At 56.9% G+C, this 14554-nt stretch overlaps 5 protein-coding genes across 5 annotated transcripts; 2 read left to right on the top strand and 3 right to left on the bottom strand.

Annotated features, from left to right (window-relative positions):
• Positions 1-331: 331 nt before the first annotated feature.
• Positions 332-2585, bottom strand: PG997_008583 (uncharacterized protein; the record flags this gene model as incomplete). Its single annotated transcript, XM_066812898.1, has 8 exons — positions 332-721; positions 787-865; positions 942-1024; positions 1083-1220; positions 1274-1812; positions 1924-1944; positions 2009-2223; positions 2296-2585. 8 exons carry the CDS (start codon positions 2583-2585, stop codon positions 332-334), a joined length of 1755 nt encoding a protein of 584 aa, XP_066668240.1.
• Positions 2586-5044: 2459 nt separating this feature from the next.
• On the top strand, positions 5045-7273 carry PG997_008584 (phenylalanine ammonia-lyase; the record flags this gene model as incomplete). The annotated part of the gene is made up of 1 exon (XM_066812899.1): positions 5045-7273. The coding sequence occupies one exon, from the start codon at positions 5045-5047 to the stop codon at positions 7271-7273; it is 2229 nt and encodes a 742-aa protein (XP_066668241.1).
• A 562-nt stretch (positions 7274-7835) lies between these two features.
• Positions 7836-9884, bottom strand: PG997_008585 (SGNH hydrolase-type esterase domain-containing protein; the record flags this gene model as incomplete). Its single annotated transcript, XM_066812900.1, has 5 exons — positions 7836-7838; positions 8448-8864; positions 8903-9532; positions 9570-9676; positions 9782-9884. The coding sequence occupies 5 exons, from the start codon at positions 9882-9884 to the stop codon at positions 7836-7838; spliced, it is 1260 nt and encodes a 419-aa protein (XP_066668242.1).
• Positions 9885-11670: 1786 nt separating this feature from the next.
• Positions 11671-12969, bottom strand: PG997_008586 (uncharacterized protein; the record flags this gene model as incomplete). The annotated part of the gene is made up of 1 exon (XM_066812901.1): positions 11671-12969. One exon carries the CDS (start codon positions 12967-12969, stop codon positions 11671-11673), a length of 1299 nt encoding a protein of 432 aa, XP_066668243.1.
• A 760-nt stretch (positions 12970-13729) lies between these two features.
• On the top strand, positions 13730-14529 carry PG997_008587 (NADH:flavin oxidoreductase/NADH oxidase-like protein; the record flags this gene model as incomplete). Its single annotated transcript, XM_066812902.1, has 2 exons — positions 13730-14023; positions 14116-14529. 2 exons carry the CDS (start codon positions 13730-13732, stop codon positions 14527-14529), a joined length of 708 nt encoding a protein of 235 aa, XP_066668244.1.
• Between the last annotated feature and the right edge of the window lie 25 nt (positions 14530-14554).

The following is a 14554-nucleotide window of genomic DNA, read 5'->3' on the forward strand; positions in this document are numbered from 1 at the left end:
AGCTTACTTCATTGCATTTTTGTGTTTCAGTTCCAGGTGTATCGCGTCGAACAGCAGCAATGCCTTCACGCCTGTCATGTTACATCGTTGGTGTTGTAAGGCGAAACGGGGATCACAATAGACTTCAGATTTTACACACGCCATGATCCAAAAGTGAAGGTCTTCTCTGATCCGTACATGCCGCAGGATCGGACGTCTTCCGCCTTACTCGTCTGGTTTGATCCCACTGTTTTCGTCGCTCCTTTTATAGTAAGACCTTCTAAACGTGTTTATCTGTTTGGGCCGCTTCAAGTGGCACTCCGCAATCACCTAATCTGAGGGCTTCCATATCTCAGAGGCTCGTCTTCGCTTTTCCACTCTTCCCAACCACCACTTCCACCCCTAAATCGTCCGGCCACACCGGCTGATCCACGTCGTTTGTCCGGGTCCCGATGTGGAATCCCGGCTTCACCTCGCCGTTGGGATAGCGCAGGACCGGCGCCACGATGCGCATGTCCTTGCCGAGCGACTCGACGCGGTACTGCGTGAAGAACTCGGGCCGGAGCAGCTTGTGGCCGCTGTGATGGGAGACCAGGGCGAGTGTGCGCGGCAGCAGGTACTGCATCGGGTGGTGGTGGCGGAACACGGGCGAGCCGTTGCGGCGCCAGAGGTCGGACCAGACGGCGGGCGGGTAGGTGCCGCAGGTGGTGACGAGCCATTGGGAGTAGTAGTTCAATGCGATCTGTGACGCGATTGATTAGAAACATTGGCATATAAATATCATTGGTCACAAGTCTAGATACTCACCTTGACAGTGTAGGAGCCACCCTCCTCGGCGCGTCTTAGTAGGGCTGTAATGATTCCGATTACGCCCGAAACGCCGGTGCTTTTCGCCATGTCAGCATAAATGTGGCATACCCGTAAAATGTTGGACGGGAACATCGTTTCATTCGGAGACTTACCAGTAATCCGAGTTCGGGAAGACGGGTGTCACCGGCTCGTCATTACCCATCGCGCGGCCAAACTCGTAGGAGACACCGCAGCACTGGTATAACACCGATCAGTACCATATTAACCTGTGGTCAACGGTAGTAACAACTCACTGCGTCACTAATCTGCTGCCATCCCGACCTCCCCATCCACGGCCCCTGCCACCCGTAGCAGTTCTCCCCACAATACACGATCCCGCCGCGCCCGCGCTCCCGGCACATGTCCAAGACGTCCTTCTCGCCGAACCCGAACTTGTCCAGCACCCCGGGCGGTACCCCTGCAAAAACACATCGGCGTCCAGAACCAGATCCCGCAGCGCCCGGCGGCCGCTCTCGGTGCGCAGGTCCAGGCTCGCGTTCCACTTCCCGTGGTTCAGGTCCGGGTGCAGGACCGACATGTCGGTCAGGTGCGGCGCCGTGACGCGCATGACGCTGGCGCCCAGCTCGGCGAGGCCGCGCGAGACGGCGGGGCCGGCGATGACGCGGGTGAGGTCTACGACTTTGAGGCCGGCTAGGGGGCGGTGGGTGGGGGAGGAGGGGATGCTGTGTTCTTTTTCAGGGTGTTGTTGGGAAGTAGGAGGGTCGGGCCACCAGCCGGGGGGCTGCTGGCTCGGGTTGGGGTGGTGCTCGAGCTCGAAGAGACCGATGTCGGCGTTCGCTTTGCCGTGCTCGCTGGACTTGTACTCTTCGGTGGTCCAGCAGATGGTCCCGGCCTGGCGGTGGGCTAGGGACAGGGTTTCGATCTCGGCGGCGGTGTATTTGGATATGGTGGTCTGGAAGATGGGCCAGGCGTCTTCCATTTTGGAGATGTTTTGGTTTTGGGGTAGGCCCAAGGCTTCCAACACTGTATGACGATTGTCAGCATGCCTCCAGGCTCTCTACGGCTTCATGGGTAGCTTCAAGTAGAAGATATGCGTGTAGATACACCGCTTTGCCGAACCAATATTTCACGTACTGATTCCCGGATTCATAGATCCTACGGGTTCATGTTAGCAATCAACACAGGTACAAGTCAGCAACACATTCTGCAATTAACATACCATGCAGATGGAAATACCGATCATCCTTCGTCTTGTAGATATTGGTAACCGACCCACGATAAGGGGTGCTCATCTGATGCTTATCCCAGTCCGGGAAATACTCTGCCATGAGCTTCTGCGTGCTCGGCGCTACAAACGAAGAAGGGGCGAGTTTATCGCCGCTGGGATCTAGAGTCCACAGAAGCGTCGACATGATGAACAATTGGGCATGGTCACTATTTCATGGGGCTTTAGCTTTAGTTCTGCATTTACAAACAAGTTCTTCGGCGAGCATAGCTGCTACATACGTGTTGATCACGACCTCTGCGGGCTTCTCCACCCCATACTTCCTCTGGAGGAGGACGTTGATGACCGTGGCTTCGTAGGCCTTTAGGGCGGCGATGCTCTCGGCGAACCGCCAGTTGATGGGCAGGCTCGGCTCATCGCTGCCTTCGAACCGGATGGTCTTAGAAGCCTCGATGGCGCCACCTGGTAGATTCTTCTCGATCAGCGGGTGGCCCAGCACCCCTTTTCGGAAGAGCGACTCTGCCTCAGCCGGCACGGAGTAGCGCGTTGCGGTGACCCCTGAGGTTACCATAATGGAGGATGACTGTGATGATATACTGTACGAATATTACTATATTCAAGCAGTCCTCGTGATACTAACAATGCTCACATAAGAGTTTGATATTGCGTAAATAGTAGAAGCACTTGGACGACACTTCTCCTCACCGGTATAACCATTGAGAGGAGTACCAGCTCCCGGCGGGATGTAGTGTGGTTCCATGTCCACCGAAAGTGGACCAGTGCATCGCTACACCAGAATAGGCCCAACGCAGAGGAGATAGTGACTTCACCCACCCGCTCACGCGATATGTAAGACTTGTAATAGACGAGCGGGGAAACTGTTTATGCACCCTTGTTAGCTTCATTATAGGAATACCACTCCCAAATGGATAACTTAAAACATATCAAGTTCGTCCCCTAATGCAGGAAAAGAGGAGTTGCCGAGGTTCACATCCCGGTCGACTGCCGACAAAAGAGCGGGGGATATGGTACGGGTATCCGGCCGGCTCCGCCGATGTAATAGCCCATCCCAAAAAAAGTTTACCTCTGAGCAAGAGAACAGCCACTTGATGACTACCTTGCGGTGAGGAGAGACAACACCGCTCTAATAAACTAGCGAGCTTGGCTTCATGAATCCGATCAACAAACCATCTACCGTCCACGAATAGAACTCGTCGATCAGTCTCAATCAAGATATCTGGTCAGCAATTCGCTAACTCTCTGGTTTAAGAGAATGTCGGCAAACACTCAGTGATGTATCATGGAACCTCGAAGTGTCACCACCAAGTTCGCCCAGCCCTGGTCTCTTCCAAGGAATGAAATAGTCCAATTTTGAACAAGATGTTCACATCGCCGATGGTGGGATAGTAGGCAAACTTCCGTGACGTATAGATAAGGAAGACGGGTCTAAAGGCAGAACAAACCCCTCCCCATGTCCTGTTTGATAATATCCCACCGACCCTGGTCAGCTCTGAGAAAGACGTTGACTATCCCTCCCGCAACGCCGGACCGCCAGGGCGAAGGTGTTCATGCATGCATGCAAACCTACGTACACCGCTGCAACGAACCTGTATTCTGTGCCACGAATCCCACGTTGGAAGGGAATCTGTACAACGACGAAGTGTTCATTCCTGTTGGCGCCTTCTTCGAGTGCAAATAGGCAAGGCTGTCCCGATCTACCCCACAAACAGTAGATCTTGGATGTGCATCACAAAGATCTCTACGCTATCAGTTTCGTACAATGTCGATCAGAATTTCCCAGTCCAACTCATCTTGGTCGATTCAAAAGCAGCTGTCTTCTTGCCGCAATCGGCTCATTTTTTGAAGCAAGGCGTCTTGCTCGACAGGTCAAACCCAGTACCGCGTATCTCATACCCTGCCCCTGTTCGTGATAAATGAACCCACTGCCCGAAGCGAGCTGGCCAGCATACGTGGGTTCGGGGAATAAGAAAGGTGCGAAGTTGATACTATTCTTGTCGATCCCGTGGCTGGGCCCCGTAGATAGATTATTTCTGGCTGCCGTTTGCTCTTTGAAGTTGTCAACTTGAAGTTTCCATCGCCACATAGGGAAAGGCTAGATAACTATTAGTATGTCAGGGGAGCTGCCAAAGCTCGAAAACGTTTGTCCCTTGCAGTAGCGCCAGGCCCGGATGGAGCTAGTCAGTATAGCCATGCCAAGGACGCTATGTCACAGGTTTCTGTCTCTTCTGTGTCGAACATACTGTTTTCTGGAAACTGTTGGCGAGGTGCGTGCATTGCTTGGCACTCTGACTTCAGATGAAATCGTTGCAGCTGGTAACGCTGGGCACTTCGAAGGTTTCCTGTAGAAAGACTATTGTCAGCCCATGCAGGGGTCTTGACAGCTGGTTTAGAGCCAGTGCAGTAGACGGATGACTCCGGTGGACACAGTAGATGTAGCACAACTCCTGCCAAGACTCGCGCTCCCAGAGCTGCCATATGGCATCCCTTGCGTCGATATCTGGACTCAAATAGTCTGCATCTCCCTACTTAAATGACAGGGTAGTCTGGAGAAATGAGCAGTACGTCGAAACCCATGGCGTCATGGGCAAGGCAAGGCGGCGATCTGGGATCCCTATCCAGGCACTCGGGTCCGAAATACGAGCATGCTTGGCTCGAACGGGGCCGCTGGCAATTTGGATCATAGTGGGAAGCGATTTGACAAATTCAACGCTTGTATTATTCCGCCCCCATGTAAGATCGCCACTCAACTGATAATCAAAAGGGATATCGCACGCGGGGGAGGGAAAAAGGTTCGGGGTGGGATGAAACCCTGTCTCAGTCGCTTCATCACCAGACTTCCAATTTCCCGGTTGGACTTTCGAGCAGAATCCAGCTTGGACCAGCCATTCCGTAAGGGGGTATCTATAAAGGCGAGTCCCGTGTATACTTGCGCCCATCCCTTCGAGGGCGAGAACGAGTCAAAGATCTTGTCCACTCTGAAGCACCCCCATAAACATCGCCAACGCCAAGATGTTTTCTACTACTTTTACCGAGCTCTATCTCGAACATTGGCGTCGACTCGTGGACGATGCCGATGCCATCCCCGTTAGCAGTCACGACCTCTCTGTGGCTGACGTGGTCGCGGTGTCGCGACACCTTGCTCAGGTCGAGCTGAGCCCGGCGGCGGTCGAGGCGATCGCGCGCTGCAGCGACATCGTTGTCGACAAGCTGAGACAAGGACATGTCATCTACGGCGTCAACACAGGATTCGGTGGCAGCGCCGATGCGAGGTCTGCCGACATACTGGGACTTCAACAGACCTTGTTCAGCATGCAGATGTGCGGCGTCTTAGCGATGGGAGATGGCATTGTTCGTTCTGGAGACGAAGCCCGGCTACCAATCGATGATATCCACAACGACACAAGCAGTGACACCAGCAGCCTGCTCAGCATCGGGACCAGCCACGGTACCGGCAACGACACCATCGACACGGAGAGCGACCTTTGCTCCCCCATCGGAACTGACATAGTATCCCACCAAGATGATACATCAAATGTGACTAGCAAGGTCGTTGAAGATGGCTTACCGAAAGAAGCCATCAGCGACGCGAAACTGATCAACCGTCGACACACATTGTCTGGCGGAGAGCCCCTTTTCCTTGACGCCGAGACATCATCGTGGACTAATGACCTTGTGACACCCGTAGCTGAGCATGAAGCAACTAGCGAAGCCCCCCACAGGTCAAAGAAGGAGACAGCACCGCGCGGCCGACGAGCAGCGCCCATCACCTTACCGCTCGACAACCCGATGGCCGCAACGTGCATGCCGGAGTCATGGGCCCGGGCGGCCATGCTGGTCCGACTCAACTCCTTAGCCGGGGGTGCGTCCGGGATCCGCGTGACCTTGGCCGATTGCCTAGTGGACCTATTGAACAAGGATGTCGTGCCCTGCATTCCACTTCGGGGCTCCATATCGGCGTCCGGGGACCTGAGTCCACTCAGCTATGTCGGAGCTGTGATGCAAGGCAAGCCGTCCGCCATGGCCTTCTCGGGATCCCGCACAAGGACAGGCGCGAGCGAGTTCGAAGAGCGAAGACCGACCCGCGCCGACGTGGCCTTGGCCAATGCATCAATATCACCCATCACCATTGCACCGAAAGAGGGCCTCGCCATCGTGAACGGGACCGCCGTCTCCGCCGGGGTGGCCGCCCTCGCCCTGCACGAGTCCATGAACCTCGCCGTGTTAAGCCAGGTACTCACGGCGATGAGCACCGAAGCGCTGACCGGCAGCATCGACTCCTTCCACCCCTTCATCGCCAAAATGCGCCCCCATCCCGGCCAGGTCGACAGCTCGCGCAACATCTACTCCTTCCTGTCCGGCTCGAAGCTGGCGACGTCCCACCTGACCCCCAACGCCGGCACGCTCGCCCAAGACCGCTACTCGATCCGGACCGCGTCGCAGTGGATCGGCCCCGTGCTCGAGAACCTCCAGCTCGCCTTCGCGCAGATCACCGTCGAGCTCAACAGCGTGACGGACAACCCGCTGATCGACGTCGCCGCGCCCGGCGGCCACATCCACCACGGCGGCAACTTCCAGGCCCGCGCCGTCACCTCGGCGGTCGAGAAGCTGCGGCCGGACCTGCAGGCGCTCGGCCGCATGCTCTTCGCGCAGTGCACCGAGCTCATCAACCCGGCGACGTCGAGGGGCTTGCCGCCGAACCTGTGCGCGCCCCGCGACGGGCCCGCGCGTTCGTTTCTTTTCAAGGGCGTCGACATCATGGTCGCGGCCCTGGCCAGCGAGCTCGGCTTCCTCGCCAACCCCGTAGGCTCCCACGTCATGACGGCCGAGATGGGCAACCAGGGGCTCAACAGCATGGCGCTCGTAAGCGCGCGCTACACGCTCACGGCGGCGGACGTGCTGGCGCAGATGGCGGCGGCGCACCTCGTGGCGCTGTGCCAGGCGTTCGATCTGCGGGTGATGGAGATGTTGAAGACGCAAGGCGATGATGCGGTTCATTCTACTGGTGACACGACCATGCTGCTCGGGAGCGCGTCGAAGCGGATGTACGAGTTCGTCCGCAAGGAGCTGCGGGTCCCGTTCCTGGACGAGGCGCATGTCCTGGCGGGCGTGGAGGACCTCGCGGCCGGAGACGAGGCCACGGCGCCCAGCGTGGGGATGTACATTACCAAGGTGTACGAGTCGATGAGGTCCGGCAAGCTGTACGAGGTGGTCAAGGAATGCCTTTCGGACGTGAAGTAATAGGTCCCAGGACTTTTCGATCGAACCCTTCTATTTCTGTAATAATTTCCCACATTTCACTGTAATTAGCGATCAATTATAAATTGTGTATGTAGGTGCAACTTAGCGAAGCGCTGGTAGATATCCAAACATCAGAGCAATCAATCTTGAGCGATTGAATTCAAAGAATTAAGCCTGTGTTAGAATAACAGATACTGTCCCTGATTCTTGGGCAAATTTCTGGTCCATCCGGTTCAGCCAAATAGATGTTGAGTCCCTTTCTATCGTTTGACATTTAATGCAATTGCACATTGTTACGAGCGCTGCGCAATTGCCCCCTTAACCCGAGGAGGCTTTGTACGGAAACGGAGACTGTCCGACCAACACGTCACAAGTTTCGGATTGACCTGCACCTGCCAACGCTTATTGGCAGTGTTACCCCCAACCGCCAAAAGCCCCCTTTCTCTTATTCGGGCAGTCACATGCGGATGTTATTGGATGTCTCCCGTCGCCAATTCATCGTGGAACAGCCATTCCTTTCTTCGATAGCTACATGCTCTATCGCAGTTTATCTTGTGTTCATCTACTCCAAACGAGTAAGCATCCGGCCGAAACCGGAGTCAAGAGTAATCGGAAGGCGCGCAAGCAGGTTGGGAAAGAACGCACCAAGACACATCTTGCCAGTACCAGATTGCGCGCCTGCTAAGCATTTTCTTCCTCCAGCATTTGCCCAACCATCTTCAGCGGAGCTGTTTCTTACTCCGGTGGCTGCATGCTTCGGTACCACCTAGATAGGTCAGATGAGGAAGGTTTATCAATGTGCCAATAGCGTCCATTTCATTGACCTGCGGGCTCTTTGCCAAGACCCGCCACGCCTCTATCGTACATGTCCAAGCACGGGGGCCAAAAGGGTTCTCTCTCTCTTTAAGCCACTCGCATCCCAGCCTTCCTATCCTCCGTAATCAATCGTATTGCTCTGTGGGTATCTATTTCTCGGAATCTCTAATGCATCCTCTGCACGCCGCGCAAATGCAAAAAAACAAGCAATCCCACTCCCTCTCTTCTCCCATTTTCGCCAATGTAAATGCCACACGCAACACTCCCTCCGAAACCGAAAAAGAAGAAAACCAAATCGCCGTATCGTCATCATCATGAAGATGCAGTTCGGGCCGCTGCTCCTCCCCCCTCCATTCACCTTCTTGAGCTCGGCCTCCATGCGGCTGATCTCATCCTCGTCGATCTTCTTCTGCTGCGCGTAGTACTTGTCCTTGTCGGCCTCCCACTGCCGAAAGGCCTCGCTGGTCGTGCGCGCGTTCCAGTCGCCGTCGTCGGGGATGCCCTCGACCGGCTCCGGCGCCTGCAGGTAGCCCCGCGCGTCCGCGTCCATGAGGGCGTCGAAGATCTTGAGCTCGGCCAGCGCCGCCGCGGCCGCTGCGGCCTCGGCTTTCGCTTTCGGGTCGCCCCCGTTCGGGATGTTGCTGTTGTTCGGCGGCGTCGAGTCCGGGCCCTGCAGCTCCGCGAGCACGACGGGCTGCCCGGCCTTTTGGTAGAGGGCCACGAGCCGGCGGATCTGCTCGTTGACGTGCACCGTCTCCTCGCGCACGCCGTTCTGCTCGCCGCCGTCGTGGGGAGGGGCAGCGTCGTCAGGACGGCGGTGGACTTGTGCGAGGCGTCGAGGAGGTAGCGGACCAGCGCGTCGAGGCGCACGTAGAAGCGCGCGACGTCGATGTGCTTGTACGCGTCTTCGGCGCCCACGCTGACGATGTACAGGTTCGGCTTGCTGCCCGGGACCACCTTGGCCGCGAGCTCGTGCAGGGCGGCGACGGTGGGCGGCTTGTCGGGCGCCGCGGCCACGACCTCGGCGTCCATCATGTTGCCGCGCGTCGCGTCGCCGACGAAGTTGACCTTGTGGCCGAGGTCCGTCAGGCGCTCGCGCAGGAGCAGGCGGAAGCCGTTGTCGTTGTCGGCGTTGCCGTCGTCGCTGGCGGTGTGGTCGAACGCGGCCGGGGAGCCCATGGCCATGATGCGCAGGGGGATGGCGCGGGTCAGCGGCAGGTCGTACCCGGGACGCTTGTAGCCTTGGTACGAGATGTAGGGGCGAGGGGAGGCGGCGGGGAGCGGCTGGTTCGGCTTGTTGCTGTTGGGCTCCGGGGTGTTCGGGATCGCAGCCGGCTGTGGGTCCACGGGCTTCGGGTTCGGTGTCTCTGGCTGCTGCTGCTGCTGCGGCTCCTCAGGCTTGGGCTTCGGGGCGTCCTCCGGAGGTGCGGCAGCGGCCGCCGGCTGTTCAGCAGGAGCAGGCGGCACATCCGGGGTTTACAGGAGGAGGGTTCGGCTTCGGTCTGGTGCCAGGGGCTCCCTCCGGGTTGGCACCGCTCACGGACAGGCGTGTCATGTCGACATTTCCGGCGCCTGAGAACATTAACACTAGATGACGAGGTGTCAGTGAATCTTGATCGGATCAGGTTCCGGGTTTTACCCCTCGATGTGCCGGTTAGCCGGCCGGCTTAGCCGGGCCGGATCAGAACTTACTGAGCAGAAGCGTGGTCAAGCCGAAGATGATCAAGAATCGGCGCCGAGCGAGTATCATGTTGAGCAAAGGCAACGAGAGCACCTTCTCGATGAGGCCGGCCATTCTAACCATTGGTGCGGTGTTGGCTGGTGGTGAAAAAGACGGACGGGGTATTCCCAACGAAGATTTTCTGGGGGACAAGATGACGATGGTGGAGTGACGGATGTTGAACTCAAAAACGTGTCGTGTGCACCGAGTTTGAGTGCGTGCGTGCGTGTATGTGACGAGCTGCGAGCTAGACGGGTACGGAGCTGATCGCGGTGTTACTGGCGGGTGCCATCGGTCGAAGCTGCGGTGCCTAACCACGACAAGAGCGGGATTCAATGCAGGAAACAAGAAGAAAAGAAGAGATGGCGGCTTTTGCTTTGGCACTTCCCAAACGACAAGAATGCAATACGCAGAATGACACGCAACGACAATAAGGAATGTTTGCTTTACTAGGTATGCGTGGACGCCGAGAGTGAACGAACGATGATGATGATGGTTTCTTTCCTTCTTTCTCTCTCCCTCAAACGGACACGGCACGTAAAGCCGAGAGGCCGTTCATCAATCCACTGCGTTCTGGGTCCCTGAAGCTAGCAGAGTGCTGGGGCTTGGCAATGACGGTTGCACCATCCCGTGCCGTGTTAGCCGTGCCTAGTCGTATATCGCTGCCCGCCAAGATAGTCTTCAATCTCTCTGGCGCCGGGTTATCGAGAAAGCTGACGCGGCCCACCCGAAACTTAGGGGGCGTTTTCGACAGTTGCATTCTTTTTACCTCTATCTCTCGGCTTGGCCAGTTATCTCCGAGCTATGCCGTTTGAATAGTGTGACCTTTAATGGTGTGGTGACGACCCCTGACGTGCGCTACCGCCTTAGCGTGAACCTAAGTCGCAGTGGTGAGAGAGCTCGCCATTGCCATTGCCATGCCCGCACAGCGTCTCGTATTGGCAGCTTCAGGGCCTGGGCAGCTGCGGTCTAGGCTAGGCTCGCTAAGGATTGGGTTGTGTTCATCAACCTTCTGGAGAACTTTATGTAGTGGACCGCCTGCAGCACGCCCGCGACCCAGCAACCCAGCCATGACCTCTGGTTTCTCAAAAAAAGCGGGCACTATCCGAGTTCCGAGCCGTCTCACTCAGCACCCAGTCGTTACGCCCAGCAACTGCCCAGATCCCAAACCCATCTTCGTCGAATCGGGTAATTAATTGGTTGCACTCCCAAGAATTCGATATGGCAAAACGAAGTACATAAAGCCGGTCGTGTTCCCTCTCAAACCGTAGCATTCATCGGGGTCGCATTTGGTGGACTGATCAAACCAGTACCACCCAAAACCACACGACCGGAATGCCGTGGCCCGCCCTGACTGACAGACAAACGCTGAAAATCCCTCCAAGTCAGCTGCTGCGAGTGCAGACCCCCGGCCCGCCTGACGAATAGACAATCCTTTTCGGAGCAGACATCATGAATGACCTGGGATCGATGCCGTCCAAGACACTAAAATGGCGAAAAAGAAATAAATTTGTTGAGCGGTTTGATCCGTGTACATGTGGCGGCGACTATGCGCTCCTTTAGCAGGTTGCCGAACCGAGAGCTGAGGAGGAGCCGAGGCGACAACGACTAGGATGCCCCAGCATTTGTATTCAGCGTCATCTTCATGGTCGAGCCCGCCTCCAGCTACTACCCCGTATCACAATTGAGCTATGGCATGCAATGAAGTGACAAGCTTCGCCAAGCTGATGTTGAACGAAACGGACTTGATTCATCGATGAGTGAAAGAGGAGCAGCCGCATTCGAATTCCAATGGTGTACAAAGGTCGCGCAGCCCCAGGTTGAGGCCGCAAGTGAACAAAAACGCCCACGTCGAAGGAAGCTATAGCTTGGCCTTGTCCCCAGGAGCTTTCAATACCCGGTACTCCTTCGGGGATTTCAATCGGAATGTAACCTGACCGGCTTCGAAACTCTGCTCGATCTTCTCCACCGCCAGTACCCGCAGTTCTGCCTCGAACCGTCCGATGATGTCCTCGGTCAGCCCCTCCAGGCCGTGCCGCTCGATCGCCTGGTGCAGCAAATGCACGCCGCGCAGCGCCGTGTTGGCCCCCAAGGCAGCGAACGGCGGCATCCCGTGTACTGCGTCGCCAACGAGGGTCACGTAGCGCGACGGCTTCCAGGCCGCCATGCTGGGCGACGCCGTGTGGACCGGGTGGTACGACGTTTCCTGCGGCGCCTGGCCAGCCATGATCTTGCGCAGCTCGGCGGTCCAGTTCTTCGTCAAGTCGAGAGTCGCCTGGACCGCGGCGTCCCCCCATCGCACGGGGCCCGCTAGTTCCTTCTCCGAGAAGGGCATGCTCGCTCTTTGCGACAGCAGGGCCCAGTAGATGTAGTCCTGGGGTAGTTGCACCGCGGTGGCGTTCTTGCGCAACGCGGGAGGCCACACCATTTCCTCCATCAGCAAATGGAGCGGCGTCGCGAGAGTCTGTGTATCCGACACCAGCACGAGTCCCTTGAGGTCGGTGTTGCGCTCGAAGATTTCTCGCAGCTCGGCCGTCAGGGGCGTCTTGCCGAAGAACCCGCCGTGTCCGGTGTCGAGCATGACGTGGTCCGGCACGTGTTGTCTACGCACCGCGGACCCCTTCCCATCGGCCCCCACCAGCAGCCGCCCGCGCTCCGATGACCCGTCCGTGAAGTAGGCCATAGCACAGGCGCGATCCTCGTTGATCTCGAAGTGGCTGTACGTCTTGCCGAACACGACGTCTTCTCCAATGTCCGTCATCAGCACGTCTCGGAGCACGCGCCGGTCCACCGACGCGGCCACTTGTGGACTGCCAGGACCTTCATCAGGCCTGCTTAAGAGTGGCCGCGCACCCCGCGGGGCTCCCGCCGCAGGCATTGCCCATATTTTGCCAGTGGTGGCGTTGTACTTGCGCATGCCGTGCTCGAGGATCGCGGTGGTGGCGTTGAACAGTGCCGAGACCGACGACGGGGCCATGCTCTCGATGACCTCGACGCCGTCGTGGAGACGCAGGCGGTACCCCTGCGCCCGCGCCTCCGTCTCGGCATCCCGCTCGAAGACTTTGAAGGGGACGCTCAGCTTCTTGAGGCCTTGGGCGAGGCAGAGGCCGGAGATGCCTCCGCCGATAATAAGAACGGGATCGCGAGGGGTTGCTGACATGTAGGTTATGCTGGAAGCCATGCCAGTCAATATTGACTTCTTAGTCCTTCTGATTTCGGCTTATGCAGTTCGACTAGCGCATCCCTTTAGATACCTCTCTAAAGGCAAGCACAGAGGCATTAATACATGTCTCGTGGATTATATTATATAAGAGCATATACTCTATCAATTGAAAGGGGAAACCACGACGGTCAACCTACCTCGCGCCCCACGCTTTAAAACAATTCGACCTGGACGCAACGATTTCAGCCCTCCTGAATCGCGGTCTACGATGTGAGAAGGGGATTCCACCGGGTGATGTGGGGTGCTTGGGTTTTAGGTGTGAGATTTGGCTCTGAGATGGTACTCTCCAATGAGGCTTTGGTGATGAGCCTGACAGGCTCTGCCTACTGACATACATACCCAACAGTGATGTCAGGTAACGCAAGTGGCAAGGGCACTCAAGTAGGAAAGAGCGTCCGGAAGGGTGCTTTCTGGCTAAGCCGTCTAACCCTGCCTGGATATTGTCATTTCTCAAAGGAACGACCAACAACCCCACCAAGTGTTTTCGGTCGCACCGGATTTGCGCACTTTACATACATCATTTCTCCAGCTACGGCGCTGCCAGCTTGATGCCAAAGGACTCTTGTAAAAATCTAAACATGCTTCTCGTGCGCATTCTATACCAAGTTGCTATGTTTTCGTATAACCAGATGGAAACGGAAGCCGCCACAACTTCGGCCTCATCGTCACCGGCAACATCGCCATTAAGTACGACATGATGGTTTCGGCCACAAAGAACGTCGCCACGCTCGCCGATACACCTGATGGTGGGAAACCTCGCTTTGAAGCCTTTCGTGCCCTCGCGGCGGCCGCTAACGCCGACGGTGTACTGGTCCTTGGCCAAGTGGCGCACCCGGACGGCCAGCTCTTCGCGCGCATCTGCAAGGGCACTGTCGCGCCGAGCGTGATTCACGTTCCCGCCCACGAACTCTGCGGCAGCTATATGGTGACGCGCGAGGCGATCCCATGGCGGCATCGACCACGTCATTATGAGCTTCGCGCATGTCACAGAGTATCTCGCCGCCGCCAGCTTTGATCACGGCGGGTACGGGCGCTTATTGGCGCAATCCACATCGTGATGGGCGGTAACCGGGAGAATCTTAGCGTGATATGGGATTGGGAAAGAACCAAGCAACGCAAGACGTTGTTCTTCGAATTTGCGGACGCCGTCGTGGCGGGATTGAGCCCGTCCGCATCGCGCAAGACCAAGGCCTTCATAACGGACGGGCTTCGATCTTTAACCATGGTGGACGCGCCGGGCACCATGGACGGGGTTGGGTTGGCCAGGGTCGCGGCGTAGAGCCGTGCATCGCGCGGAACATCCTGGAAGGCTGCATCTGGAGCGCGAAACGGCCTGGTGAGCGGCCTCGAGGACCAGGGACGCAGCTCACATGGGCGGCCAAGGGCGAAGAGCCCTTCGATGCGAGTGACGAAGAGATGGCAAAGCAGCACATTCTTCATGTTGGTTTTGTATTGAAATCTCATAACGCGATCCAAGCTGATGGCGTGGATACATGATTGTTCTCATAACAAACTACCTACT

Source organism: Apiospora hydei, assembly GCF_038363865.1.
Source record: "Apiospora hydei strain CBS 114990 chromosome Unknown utg000006l_segment0_segment0, whole genome shotgun sequence".
Lineage (NCBI taxonomy): Eukaryota > Fungi > Ascomycota > Sordariomycetes > Amphisphaeriales > Apiosporaceae > Apiospora > Apiospora hydei.